This window comes from Rousettus aegyptiacus, unplaced genomic scaffold (assembly GCF_014176215.1).
Source record: "Rousettus aegyptiacus isolate mRouAeg1 unplaced genomic scaffold, mRouAeg1.p scaffold_m13_p_3, whole genome shotgun sequence".
Classification (NCBI taxonomy): Eukaryota; Metazoa; Chordata; class Mammalia; order Chiroptera; family Pteropodidae; genus Rousettus; species Rousettus aegyptiacus.
This window is the reverse complement of record NW_023416306.1, coordinates 80551948-80566515: the sequence shown is the minus strand read 5'-3', so window position 1 is coordinate 80566515 and position 14568 is coordinate 80551948. Positions and strand designations below refer to the sequence as shown.

The 14568-nt window shown below is 42.8% G+C and overlaps 1 protein-coding gene across 1 annotated transcript in view; it reads left to right on the top strand.

Annotated features, from left to right (window-relative positions):
* Nucleotides 1-3039: 3039 nt before the first annotated feature.
* Nucleotides 3040-14568, top strand: part of TSPAN3 (tetraspanin 3) — a 28497-nt gene continuing 16968 nt past the window's right edge. Inside the window, exon 1 of the mRNA XM_016144074.2 lies at nt 3040-3260. Coding sequence (XP_015999560.1) covers nt 3198-3260 — 63 coding nt within the window. The 5' untranslated portion in view covers nt 3040-3197. The remainder of the gene's footprint in view (nt 3261-14568) is intronic.

Below are 14568 nucleotides of genomic sequence, written 5' to 3'. Positions count from 1 at the left end.
TACCCAACATCATGTCATAAATTTACTTGCCTATCTGTTGAAAGTCTGCCTCCTCTGCCAGCATGTAAGCTTCACAGGAGCAAGGATTTATCTTGCTCACTGTGGAATACCTACCATCTAGAACAATGAACACAGAGGTAGTGCTTGCAAAAAGTTTGGTGAGTGAATAAATGCCTGTTGCTGGTTGGTGAAAATGAATAGCATGCTGAGATAGAAAGGTATTGTTGAGAGTGCAAGGAGAAAATGATTAGCCAGGAAGATTGCAAAAGAATGAGATGATTAAGGACAAGTAAATGGGTCGGTCTCTTTAAGAGCCCAGTCAAAGAGGGAGTGCAGGGTTGCAATGGCAGAACATACAGTAAACAAGCCAGATTCCCTCTGTGGCTGAGAACATGGTTTCTGCATGGGACTGCTTACTCTATGTGGGGCTTTGGGAGAGTTTGTTCATATTTCTAAGCCTCAATTGCCCCGTCATGGGGCTGATAACCATAGTACCTGGGTTAAATGAGCTAATAATCATAGAGATTACCATAAAGTAAGCTCTCAAAAAGTTTTAATTACTATGATGATCCAGGATTGGGGGGAAGAGTGTGAAATGTTCTGTAGTTGTTCTAAGTCTTGGTTCAAAATGTCCTACCCCGGAAAAGACTTGATGTGTTCAACCTTATCTCAATCACATTTCCACACAAACATGTCTTTGCTGTGCCAATCCATCACCAGCCTTTTCTTCTTTCTGAAGACTCTTCTTCTGAGAGTTAACCTAGCATCTGGCATAATAAGTTCTCCATAAATATTTTTTGATGTTCACTGCACTTCTACCAAACAGTACTTAGGTGTTACCTGGTCAGGAAAATCTCGATGTGGAGTGGGAGAGATTGATGTCTGCAACCTCCTTAGGGAGTGTCAACCTCAAGAAACAAGATAGCTGCCAAGAAGGACTATTGGTGGCTACTGGGCTCAAATTTAAAATCAGAGCCTACCAGTGGGTCTAACAGGGGCTTCCTACACAAATAGCACTTCAGGGAGAAGCTTACATTAAACTGCCTGGTTGTATTAGGTTTGTGCCATCTGAGCCAGGGCCTATAAAGAAGTTCCTGGAATTTTAGTTCAACCAATAGAACTGAGACTTTCCCCATCCAATTGGAGCATGCAGCTGTATTCTCATTAGCGTCTTCACTGACCAATCAGAGTAGCTCCATTCAGATCAATCGGGATGGTGCTTTTGGACCAATAAAGCTATGAGGATTTGGAATCCTCATTTGCATGAGAACAGACCAATCAGGAATCAGAGTGGGGGCTTCTCTCTATAGTTAGCTCCTAATGTTTGGGAGAGTGTACTTTCCCTTTGCACTGAAGACCATTTACTGATGTTGAACCACTAAAGATTTCTTGCCTAGAGCAGGGCAGAGCGAAGCAGAGTGAATCAACCTGGAGCAGAGCAGTCTAGCCAGAGAGGGGCCTTGCCTTAGGACCGCTTCACCCCAGGACCACATAATGGTGGTGCTATTCCATAATTGAGCTGTAAAACATTGAGCTGCTCCACAGCTGTGCTCTATCATTGTTGTAGGAAGTGACACCTGACAGAGGAAATTAGACACTTAGATAACTTTGTTAGAGGAAGGAGACTTTAATGCTGGCGGAGAGCCTGGGGGCATTCAATAGACTCAAAGCGTGATCTCTCCTTGGTTAGATTTCTTACAGCTTATATACTCTTGCAATATCCATGCAAGGGGCACGTGATTCCTTTGTCTGAGGTTTTACGTGTGCTTCATGACTTAGGATGGGAGGGGGAGCTTCGGGTATGGGGGTGCTGCAAGGGTAGAGGAATTTCCAGACCACTGGTCTTACAGGTCGTTTGTTTTGTAGAACTGGTGACCTTGGTGTTATCAGCACCATTATAGGATTCTTGAACAGAGAGATGGGACCTGCTCAGCGGATTTCTAACCAAAGGCTGAGGCCTAATTGTAACATAACAAGCAGTTTTACACAATCTTGTTATTCCTATACAGCTATAGAGATAAGAACATTAGTTGGATAGCAAGCTATAAATCAATAGGTGTGAGCTGGAAAGTCCTTGAGGTGGGGGAGGTAGCTATGGGAAAACATGTTAGCTGGAGAGCACTGGGCAGAATGAGAGGATGTAAAAGTAGAAAATTCTCCAGTAAGCTAGTCACAAGGACGAGACAGGGAGTGATATCTTCAGGCGCCACCTCCCAAGAAAAACAACATTGCCGCCAGGATGCAGATAATGAAACTGTCTACCAGGCCCTGTTTGCTATGAGATTTAGGAGTCCCCCCCCCAGAAACAATTTGTACTAGACGCTAACAGCCTTCTTCTGCTTTTTGTAATCTGCTTGCTTGCTTGATCAAAGGCCCACCAGGTTGTGGTTTTAGGCTTTATAATCTGCCTCCTCTGAAAGCTCGGGGCCGTCAAAGGAACAATATACTCATAATAGGTTACTGCAAAAGTCATTCATATGTGCATCTTTTCATTTTGTTTGACACTGCGTGGTAGAGAGAGTCAGTCGCAGGACAGCTAATAAAGGCTCATAATTAATCTCAATTGGCTACTTGGGTCTTGGATTCAAACACACCACAACGAGAAGAGAGCAGTTTTAACCAGCTGAGTCAGTTATTTCTGCAGGCCATTTCTTTTGCATTTTTTCAGATGCCTCCTTTCCTCATCATGGTTAAGCTCTTCACAGCAAATAAAGTTTTCTTCACTGCATTCCATACTGGGGATTTCTGTTGGCATTGCATTGGAGCTAAAGAGTAAGCTAGAAAGACAACATTCTTCGGGGTCATCAAGAAGGCTGGTATAGTAAATATAGCTCAAAAGGAGAGGTGTGGGTTTCCTCCTCTGAAACATCCCTAATCAGCCATCTTCATCGCCAGGCCTTTGGGTCCTTTAAGAGGTGTGGCCTCAATGTACCCAGTGAGGGAGTGATTGGCTGAAGCTGCCTGTCTGGGGGCGGGACTCAGTTGCCAGGGAGCAGCGTGGCTGTGCAAGGGGACTACAGCGCCTGCGCTGAGGAGCCAGGTGCTTGCTGGGTCTGGGGCTGCGCAGCACACCCGGGGGCTGGAGGCTTCGCCGCGCAGGCGGTGAAGTTTCCAGGCAGGAGGCGCAGTCGCCATTGTAGCTTCGCTGGGTGGGTGCATCCAGCTCTCTGAGCGGGGCACCAGCGACCGCCCGCACCATGGGCCAGTGCGGCATTACCTCCTCCAAGACAGTCCTGGTGTTTCTCAACCTCATTTTTTGGGTGAGCGGGGGACACGGGGCGAGGAAGGGGGAGGGGCCGGCGGCGCGGCCTGGTTAGGCCTCGCCGGAGGCTCCCGAAGGGTCGGCAGGGGCCGAGGCGGCGGCGAGCTGGGGTAAGGGGTAATGTGGTTCTGCGGTAGAGGGGTAGGGAGGTAGCTCCCAGGCTAAGACGAAGGCCCCGGGCGTGGAGGGCGATGATAGGAAGCCTTAGGAGGCTTCAGGCGGCCTCAGCGCTCAAACCTGACGCCTCAGGGGTCTCGCTCCCTCCAGGGGGCCCCGCCCGAGAGGCAAGGTTGAGACCCCGGGCCTTCCCTTGGAACAGCCTGCTGGACCGGGGATTCTCGCTGCAGATTCGTTCAGGACTTCAGACTCGAAATAGAGTATTCCCCAAAGGGTCAAGCTCCGATTTTTTTTTTTTTTTTTGGTCAGGGCCTGGAGTCCCCGCAGCTCCAGTGCCAGTCCCGAGGCGTTTGACTAAATGGTGCAGATATGCAGGGATGCTGCCCACTCGGGGTGAGGATTCTTATTTGGAGCTCTTTGTGTATGGAGAACTGGTTGGCTGTTTACCAGTCAAGAAAACAGAGGTTTCAAGTTGATAAGCCAGATAATCCTTTGACCAGGAAAATCAAACCGTTTATTTTGGCAGCGGGGTTGAGGAGCTTGAGGTTATATACCTTGGTTAAATATGATTCGATGTCACAAGATTTTGAAAGAGATGAGTTCACTTTCCATAAAAGACGGTTCATGATTTTTTTTTTGTCATGTCCCCAAAGAAAGGGGTGTTTATAACCATTTCATCTTAATTCAGATTCTTATGTCACCAGGGACTTTTGTACTAACCTTTGTTTCTCTTATCAGTCTGTCCTCTAGTACATCTGGACCTTGCACCTGGGTAAATCTTATTAAGCATTCTTCCCTCATATAACTTTGTTTTATTTAAAAAACAAACAAACAAACAAAATCCCCCAGAAACTTCAGCAGTAAATTAAGGTTCAACTGATATTGAAACTGAAGACCTCACTCACTTTTCCTTCCTCATGACTTGCCATGTTCTTAAACACTTTCTGCCCTGGACAGACTTTTCTTTCCACATTCTCCAGGACACTCTTTGAACATTCTCACTTACCATACTTTTGTATGTCCCCATTTAACTTCTTCCCACACACATACCTAATTTGGAAAGAATCCTTTTCTTCTTAAAACCTCCATCTCCCTCTTCTCCCTCCATGCCCCCCCCCAAAGGATTACACTTTATTTCCTCACTGCTGTGGCATAAAAGGATAATTATGTATAATAAGGCCCCTATATACACTATATATATTGCCATAGAGTCTTTTTAGGGTATTTTTGGAGTGACGGAAAGAGTCCTGACTGATAGTGTCTAGTCAGAATCCCTCGTGACATTGGGGTTTTAATGATTTCTTCTTTTCCAATTAGAGTAGTTTTTCTCATACTTTAGTTTGAGTAACAAGCCTTTTGAAAAGGTAAAAGAATTTTCAGGGATTTCCAAATGAGAAACGCTTAGGCCGAGACTGACTTTGTACTCTTTACAGTGATTTTTTTTTTTTTAATCAGCATAAGTATTGACTTTTGAAGAATAATCTATCAGATGAATTCTAGGCTATTCAAGCTAGGGACTGGAATTGTTAATGTAATAAAATACTGGAGATACAGGAACCGTTTTCTTTTTCCTTTCATTAGAGTATATTTTCATTTACTCTAAATGTCAGTTAATTCTCAGTGACTGCTTATGAATCTTTGGGAATTGTGTAAGCGTATGTACTATTGCTACTTCAGTGAAGGTTATGTTGAACTTCAGTTGTGCTTTTCATAGTAGGTTATTGCCAGGTTTAATACTGTGTAGTAAGAAGACACTAGGTTAGTAAGATAGTAAAGCTTTTGTGAACTGTGATAAGGAAATTAAGCAGACATGGAGGGGGAAAGATGTGGTATAGAGCAAATTAGCACAATATAATGAGGAAACAGTATTATTAGATGTGTCTCCCACCAAATCATTATTTTAGGGACAACCTATTGAAATCTGATGATGGTAATAACTAACATTTGGGTGCCTATACTATTGAAATCTGATGATGGTAATAACTAACATTTGGGTGCCTATAATACCTAGACACTGTGCTAAGTACTTTATTTACATGGGATGTCCTTACATTAACTTCATCTCGCAGGGTATTATTTTACAGATGAGGACGTTAGGGTTTACTGAGTTAAATAAAGGTAGCTCACCCAAGGTGTGGCAGAACCTGCGTTCAAACTCAAATTGTCCTATACTGTAGAGTCTGTAGTGTTAGAGCAAAATGTGATTTCAAAATATTCGAAAAGGAAAAGGAATTCATTAGGCTATGTTATAGTCACTTTCTCAAAAACATACTGATTTTAACCTCATTTAGAACCTGTACCAGCATTTAAACTACACTATTTAACTTGTCAGTTTAAAAAATTAGGCTATTATGAGGAAGTTCATAAAACGGATATTAACTGGTTCCCCCCTGGGAATTTGTAATGCATTCTTCAGTTCTAATAAATGTATTTTTATTTAGTGGCCCCTTCCTCCTTTTAATGCTTTATTGTACAAGTGTAAGAATAAACCTTCCTGCATAGAGCATATTAAAAGTTTATCTAGGTTCCCTTTGGCAACTTTGTAAAGACTTTTTAACTATTGCACTGGCTATTCACTATCAGATGATAATGGCTGATTGTGGATAAGTGTTATAGTTTAATTGGCAAGATCTTTAACACCTTTTAATATCTTGAAATCTTGATTCAGTTGGCAGTTTGTTCAATGAGCTGTGATGTGGAAATAGATATGTACCTGACTTACTTAGGCTCTGCACTAAATGATCTGTCAGCCAAAATTGTTAATGTTGGCTTGGTCTAGATTACTGTGGACGGTGTAGTCTAAGAAAGTAACTGGTAAGGTACACAGTAAAAGGGGAAACAATTATTTCTAAAGTCCTGAAGGTTGTCTTAATGGAAATAGAGTTCCTTAGCTTATTCCAGAATATTAGGGCTTGTGCCGTGAAAGATAAACTTGGATTTCTTGGTTTTTATGGAGTGGCATAGCTTTAAATATAAGTGTATTAGTGCTAGATCCATGATAATTTATGGAAGATGGTTAGGAGTGTTTGAGGTCCATGACCGAATTTTTAACACTATTGGAAGTCATAAACATCTTCTATAAACTGCACCTTTGTACCAAGGTCAGACAGGATTCTTATATGGGTGGGTCATTTGATCTGACCCAGGAGACCTCATCTAAAACAGTACTTTTTAATTTAATTTTAAATTTAAATCAGTACTTTTTAATTTTCAGGTTTTTATTCTGGTAAGTTATTTGAGTACCTATTCAAGTTCCATGTTATACAAATATCTTTACTTTCCAATTGGATTATTATTTATTTTGCTCATAAGTATCTCAGGTGTTATAGGGGCTGTCTTTAGTTGTAGAATTTGTACTCTGGCACATGTATTCAGGCTGTTGTTTTTCACCTAAAATACCTGTGGAAGTACCACAAGAAGGTCACACACCTTTTAAATGCCGTTAGAAACAACTTCAGAATGCGATATCTTCACTAATCATTCACTCGTATGAAATACCCTATACATACAAATAGTATTTGGAAGCCATATATAATCTTTAAAATTTACCTCATCATTTTAAAACTTTTCACACTACACTTTCCTCTGAATGATGTAGGACAGGGCAAATTTCCCCAAGTGCAAGGGTGGGGTGGGTGAGGAGACCAAGCCCTGCACTAAGAGAAGAGGGTCCTTTGGCAGAGAGCGTAGAAAGAACTCAACACACACTCCAAAGTTAGAGTCAAAAGGAAAGTTTATTAGAAAAGGGGTAACACTCCACCGGATAGAGTGTGATCTCCTCTTAGAGGCAGAAAGTGAGAGGGACCCCAGAGTGTTTGGGGAATTCAGTTTATACATCATTTTTTTAGTTCCTGTGAGTTACAACTTTAAAGACTGCCCATTTCCTTTGATATGGACATACAGTGAGGAAGGGGATGTGGGAGAGTACATAGTCTGAAAAGCTTGCTGGCAGTTATAGCCATAGGGTATGAACAATTTTATTTGTGTAGGGCAGCCACTTAAAGACTCTTTTGTCCCTGTGTGGGGAATGAGTTAGGAATCTCAGCAGGAATCTTTGTTTGAAGGTGTCCTGGCCTGGCAGCAGGGCTGATCAGCATATTATTGCGGTCTGTGAATACAGCTTAATTTAACATTTTAATTCTCATGCTTCCTCCCTACTTTATTCCCCCCTCAGATTTTATTCCCTTATTCTTAAGGGAATGTCGAGGAATGGAAGGTCTGTCTTCTGTAATTTCTTCAAAGCTGCCTACTGGATATAAAAATCTGGAAGCCCATTCTAAGGGCCCTGGAGGCTGAGACTGTGAGGTTGTTCCAGCATTTGGAAGTAGCAGGAAGCCTTGCAACCTAGAAGGGATACATTTAGCAAAAAAGATTGAAAGGACAAAAGTCAAAATTAATAGTAGAGGTAATTGTCGATGAAATTACTTTTCATGGCAGTTTGTTTATTCAGGGTAAAGATATCTAGTGAAAAGAAATTGAATCATTTTGAATAGAGAGTAGTGGTATAGCCCCTGGACTAAAAGAATAATTATTCGGAAAAGTCCCTTGATTCCCTGAGAAGTGTGTACTTACCTATTTTCCAGAACCAGAGCTTAAGATATAGCAAAGAAGACTACTTTTGGGGGGGAAAAACTACCTTGGAGTCCTGTACTGTATGGAATGTAGTCCCCTGGACCTGATGGAACTGGGGATGGCAGCCCAGTGCTCAGCTATGAGTGATTTGGGCCATCTCTGAGATTGCTCCGGTGTCCCAGAGCCAATTGGGAAATGAGTTAGGAGAGTTCAGCAGAGCTGCTACCATGACCCAGCGTCCTCCCTGTTAGAGTTCCTGCTGGAGAGGGGTGGGAAGGAGAAAAAGGCTAAAGGGCAGAGAGGAAAGAACAGAAGATTCCCTGGCATTCCCGTCCTGTTGTGGCTGAAAGGTGCTGAGTAGTATTTTAATTTGGTGTTCAGACGGGTCCCTCAGCAGGTCTTCTCTGCAATTCTGATGGTGATGTGGAGTCTGGAATGTTAGAGGAAAAAAGTAGGGAAAGGGCTGATGTTTAGTTAGAGAACAAGTCTCCTACCAGCCCCCTAGTAAGGGTGTCAACCATTTGCCCAAGGCCAATTGATCTGCACAGGTGTAGGGAAATAAATCCCAGCCTCTCAGATGAGAGGAGCCTTGGCTAAAGTTTATGTCCTTTAGTCCTTTCGTGGTTGAAAAGATGATGCAGGACAGGGCAAATTGCCTGGAGTCAGGGAGAGACCAAGTCCTGCACTGAGAGAAGAGTGTTCTTTGACAGAGAGTGTAGAAAATATTCAACACAAACACCAAAGTTAGAGTCAAAAAGGAAGTTTATTAAGAAAGGGGTAACACTACGCAGAGTGTGGTCTCCTCTCGGGCAGAGAGTGGAAGGGGCCCAGAGTGTTTGGGGAATTCAGTTTATACATCATTCTTAGTTTCTGTGAGTTATGGTTTAAAGACTTTTGTTAACCCATTTTTCTTTGATGATATGGGCATACAGTGAGGAAAAAATAATCTGCTGTGCTATGCTTGCTAGCAGTTCCCAGCCTTTGATCTACAGGTTCCCCATAGTCTTAGCCATAGGGAATGAGTGATTTTATTTAGTGTAGGGCTCCACTTAAACACTTTTTCTGTTTCCCCTTCCAGATGTGGGGAAATGGTTTATTCACAATCCCAGCAGAAGTCTTCTTTTGTTCTGCAGGTTTCCTGTGAATTGATTGGCTGTAGGGCTGATCAGCATATTGCAGTCTCTGAGTATAGCTTGATTTAACATTTTAGCTCTCTTGCTTTCTTCCTACATTAATGGGAAGAAGGGGCAGACAGACCGGCAAAATCATCTCATACTTCATTAAATTTAATTTCTGGGTGCACCTTCCCTCCCTTGCCCCCAAATTATACTCCTTTAAAAATATTATCTTTCCCTGCTTAATAGTTTGGTAGGGTCTATAGATGAGAAAAATTATTTGCATTTATGTATTTTTCTGGGAGTAAATGCCAACATAGTGTATCTTTGTTGCTGCTACTGATTGAACACTAAACCCAAGTGTGGACACACTAATATTAGGAAGCTTAAAGCATGTAGGTTTCTGTAGCATTAACTGACTGTTTTTACAGTTAAGAGTAGGGTACGGGACTGAGGGTCTCAAAAACAAAAACCACATCTGTAAATTCTTTGCCTCTCAGATGACCCCTGCAGTCTGAAAATACTCAATTCCCATGCTGCTAGAATCATTTGGCTATGGCAGTTGGTTGAGCTCCAGTTTAATTGCCGCTTGAACTTTTGGGTCTTTCAACTGGTACATATCAATTGGTTTAAAAAGAACAACTTTGTTGATCTGGATAAATAATGACTATAAAAAACCAACTACAGAAAAAGTGAAAATAGGGCAGAATTAAGGAACATGGGATATCATCAGAGTAATAGTGGTGTAAAAGGATTAAAATATTTCTTCTTTAAGAAATATTTCTTAAAGAATATTTCATTCATTGGCAATAATGATGACAGTGATGTTGCTAATGATGGCCAAGTGGCTTATTGTCAAAACTTTATACCCTCAAGTGGGATTTTTTTCTTCTGTTTTTACTTTCTTGTCTCCTTGAAAGGTGATATTTCTGGAGAAAAAAAAGGATAATGTGTACTGAAAGAGTTGGAATTGTGTTAGACAATCAGAAAACACTTAAAGATGTGTCAGAGCCTGACAGACACAAATGACAAATGGAGGAGATTGGCAGAGGTGCTTGAAATATTTGAGGAGATGCCTATTTTATGTTGGTTGTTAAGGCTGGACCTGGGGATTCATTTGTGAGAGAACAATGAAGTCTCGATTTCAGATGTAATTTTAAATATTTACTTTGCTGATTATGTAGGTAATATACTTGCTTTTTAAAGAAAACACTAAAGAATTAAAAAAAGAAAATCACTATAATTCCACCATCCAGAGAGAAACAATTTTGACATTTTGGTGTGTTTTTATTCTAACACAGCACAAACATTATTAAAAGTTTTTCGACAAAATATTTAAGGGCTGTAATGTAAGTATACCTCTGGATTCCAGGATAGTTTTTTTTTGTTGTTGTTGTTTTTGCTATTATAATTTGTTATAATATTATAACATTTTGATGTACATACCTTTTATATAAATCTTTGTTTCCATCTGACTTATTTTCTTAAGGATAGACTTCTACAGATGCAGTTAGTAGGCACAAAGCATAAATGCTGAGTCCGGTCGGTGTTGCCACATTGCTTTCCAAAAAGATTATTCTGTATTAATGTATACTCTAGCCTGAGGACCCTTCCCTTTTGTATCCTCACACATCTTTGAATATGCTTGGCTTTATCATTGACCAGTTTGTTAGGTAGAAAATGATATAATTATTCTAATAGCTTCAGAAATTCTTGGTAAGAGTATCTTTAATTCTCTTCTGAAAGAGAATTTGGAATCTTTGGATTATAGTCTTTTTTCTGCTTGAAAGTTGGTAAGAAAGTAAATGAAATATGCAAGCATTGGACTTGGTAAAGGAGCAGTTGTGTTCAATGATGTGAAGTATTTTATCAGAATAAGTGTTGAAACAAAGCATGTTTGGATTAGAGAATATCATGGTAATTAGAATGTTAAGGGTGGACAATTTTCAAATGAGCCAACTTCTGCTTCTGTAATCTGCTTGCTTGTTTGATGTTAACCAGGGTATGGTAATCTGCTCAAAGATATGCTAACTGCCAACTTCTGCTTCTGTAATCTGCTTGCTTGTTCCAGGGTGTAGTTCTAGGCTTTATAAACTGCCTCTTTTGGGAGCTCTGGGCTGGTCTCCTCTAACCCTGCGTGGTCGAGAGTCAGTTGCTAGTCGGCTAATAAAGGCTCACAGTTCACCTCATTTGGCTCCGTGGGTCTTAGATTTGATCACACCACAACATTTGGAGGCCCCAGTGAGATCTCTCCAGAGGGGGAGATCTCCTAAGACCCGCGACCCGAGCTACCTTGGGCGAGGACCTGCCCTGTCCAGAGAATGGCTGCCGCCGCTGAGAGACGTTCCACAGCCCCAGAGGCCAAGTGGACTCGCCCAGGAGGGCAGGTAGACAAAAGGTTCAATTCTGTAACAGTTGGACATGAGCCCTCTGGAGCAGCTTCACCAGTGAATCAGGCTGCACTACAGGTATTCAGGTTTTGGGGTATCTGTCTGTCGGTGGGCCCTAAAGAAAACTAGTGGAAGGCTGGACGCAGAAATGCTTCCCTAGTTCGGTCAAGGTCTGAGACGTCAGACTTGACTTCAGGTTTTTGGGTACGTTAGTGTTTTGTGTTCTGTATTGTGTCTGTCTGTCCGGACTGGTTCTCGTCTGTCCGTATTGTGTCTGTCTGTCCAGACTGGTCGAATGTACTGTTCTGTATTGTGTCTGTCTGTCCAGACTGGTCGAATGTACTGTTCTGGCCTCCATGGCCCCGTCCAACTAGACTCTGGGTCAGAGGCTGATCTTAGCCCTGGCTTATTTGGCTTTTGTCTAGACTCTGGGTCAGGTTGATCCTAGCCCCGGCTTATTAACATGGGTCAGGCTTCTTCCTCTAATCGTCCTACCCTCTGTGGGGACTAACCTCAGAGGCCTTTAACTGAAACTTCAGAAACCTTTCTCAGAGAAACCATAGGCATTAACTTATATCCTAGAGACTATTTTCTTTACCCACCAGCTGACCTGGGACGATTGTCAGCAACTCCTCCAGGTCCTGTTTACCGCAGAGGAATAGGAGCAGCTCCTGAGGGAGGCTGCAAAAGCGGTATTAGAGCCCAACAGGCAGCCTTCCACCGATCTGGCCTACGTCCAACATGTTCTCCCGAACACCCTTCCACCTTGGGACCCCAACACCAAACAAGGTGGGAAGGCGCTCAAACAGTATTGCCAGCTTCTGCTCCAGGGCCTCAGGTCTGCCGCCAGACAACCCACTAACTTAATCACCAGTGGCGTTTCTGGTATGACTCTTAGAGTCATACCGGTTGTATACCCCTATTGACCCGGAGGACCCTAATAATAGGAGGGCTGTAAATTTAGCCTTTGTCAGTCAGTCAGCCCCAGATTTTAGAAAGAAACTTCAGAGGATGGAAGGGTTTGAAGGAAAAAACCTGTCTCAGTTGGTCAAGGTAGCCCAAAGAGTATTCAGCAATAGAGATGAGGCAGATACAGCACAAACTAAGAAGATGACCAAGATCCTGCTTGCAATCATGCAAGGAGCCCAGCTAAAGGGACTGCCAAGAAAAGGCAGAGGCCGAGAACAGGCACCCAGAGTGAACAATGGACCCAGGAGAGTTGGGTTATAGAAAGACCAACGAAGAATAAGGAAGAAATACTAGCCCTTCTTGAGGCAATTTGGCTGCCAAAGAAAGTGACAATCATCCATTGCCCAGGGCACCAGAACTCAGGCTCTAAGGTAGCACAAGCCAACTCCTTTGCTCATCAGACAGCAAAGGAGGCTGCCTGAAAACCAGTGGGGCCAATTGACATTCCGCCAGCCCTACTGCCTAGGGTGCTAATGGACACCCCTATCTGCACTTCAGGAAAAGTTGAACTATGCAACAAGCTGGGAGGCAAAGAGGAATCTACTGGGTGGGTTAGGCTCCCAGAGGCCTTGAGCTGAGACCTTATAAGCCAGGTTCACCAGAGCACTCACTTGGGAGGAACCAAGTTAATTGAACTGTTGAAAAAGAGACTATTACATTCCGAGGCTGCAACAAATGGCCAAATAGGTCTTAGCCCGGTCCCACATCTGCGTGGACAGGCACCAGGGGAACATTGGGAGTTGGATTTCACTGAGGTCAGCCCGAGAACCTTCGGATTCAAGTACTTGCTTGTGTTCATTGTTCAGGATGAACTGAAGCCTTCCCCACCGAGCAGGAGACCACTCAGGTAATAGCAAAGAAATTAGTCTCAGAAATAGTGCCTAGATTTGGCCTGCCCATAACACTGGGGTCTGTCAATAGCCCGGCATTCATCCCCCAGACCAGCCAATCTCTGGCAGAGGTGTTAAGGATCAATTGGACATTACATTGCATTTATAGGCCTCAGTTCAGGGCAAGTAGAAAGAATGAATAGAACCTTGAAAGAAACCTTAACTAAGTTCAAGCTGGAAACTGGTGAAAACTGGGTGCGTCTCCTCCCCTTTGCCCTGTTAAGGGTATGGTGCACACCCTATTGTAAAGGCATCACGCCTTATGAAATAATGTTTGGAAGAATCCTACCTCTCCTCTCCAAGTTAGGGGAAGAAAAGCTAACGGATGTTCGTAATTTTTCACTGCTTAAGTCTTTGCAGGCCCTCTATCTCACATGGCAGGAGACCTACCAACTGGTCTCTGCCACCAGAACAACCACTCAGCATCTAGTCCAGCCACATAACCATGCTCCAGGCGATTGTATCTGGGTGAAAAAGGTACAGCATGCTTCTCTTGAGCCCCACTGGGACGGATGTTTCCCTGTCATCTTCACAACACCCACCGCAGTTGAGGTAGCTGGACGCCGTCATTGGATTCACTGTACCAGGATCAAGGCTGCGCGTCCACCACGGACATCAGAACAATGGACTCTGCATCTGACAGAGGACCCACTAAAGATAAAAGACTATCAAGGGTCCAGTCTGGACCATCTTAATTCTCTCCGTCCTAAAGTAAGGGGGTCTTTGTATGGCTTTAGGCGAAACCTGACAGGATAAGAGAGGATTAGACCTACTGTTAACTACATATGTCAAAAAAAGGGTGCAGGTTGACGAATCAATGATTTGAATTCCCCTAGAAAACCAGTGGGGAGTGTTAAGGGTGGAAAATTTTCAGGTGGGCCAACTTCTGCTTCTCTAATATGCTTGCATTATGTTAACCAGGGTGTGGTTCTAGGCTTTATAAACTGTCTCTTTTGGGAGCTTGGGACTGATCTCCTCTAACCCTGCGTGGTAGAGAGTCAGTCTCCGGTTGGCTAATAAAGTCTCACAGTTCATCTCAATTGGCTCAGTGGGTCTTAGAGTCTTAGATTTGATAGCACCAATACAAGAATACTAAAAGATTTTAGGTTGATTTTAAGACACTTGTAATGACACAAGGGTGGAGTTCGGGGAAGCTTTCAGAAATACACCAATGGATTTCTTGCAGGAGAGAAGTGAGATAAATAAAAAAACTAATATGGCTGTACGGGAAATGGAATTAAATGTTAAAAGAT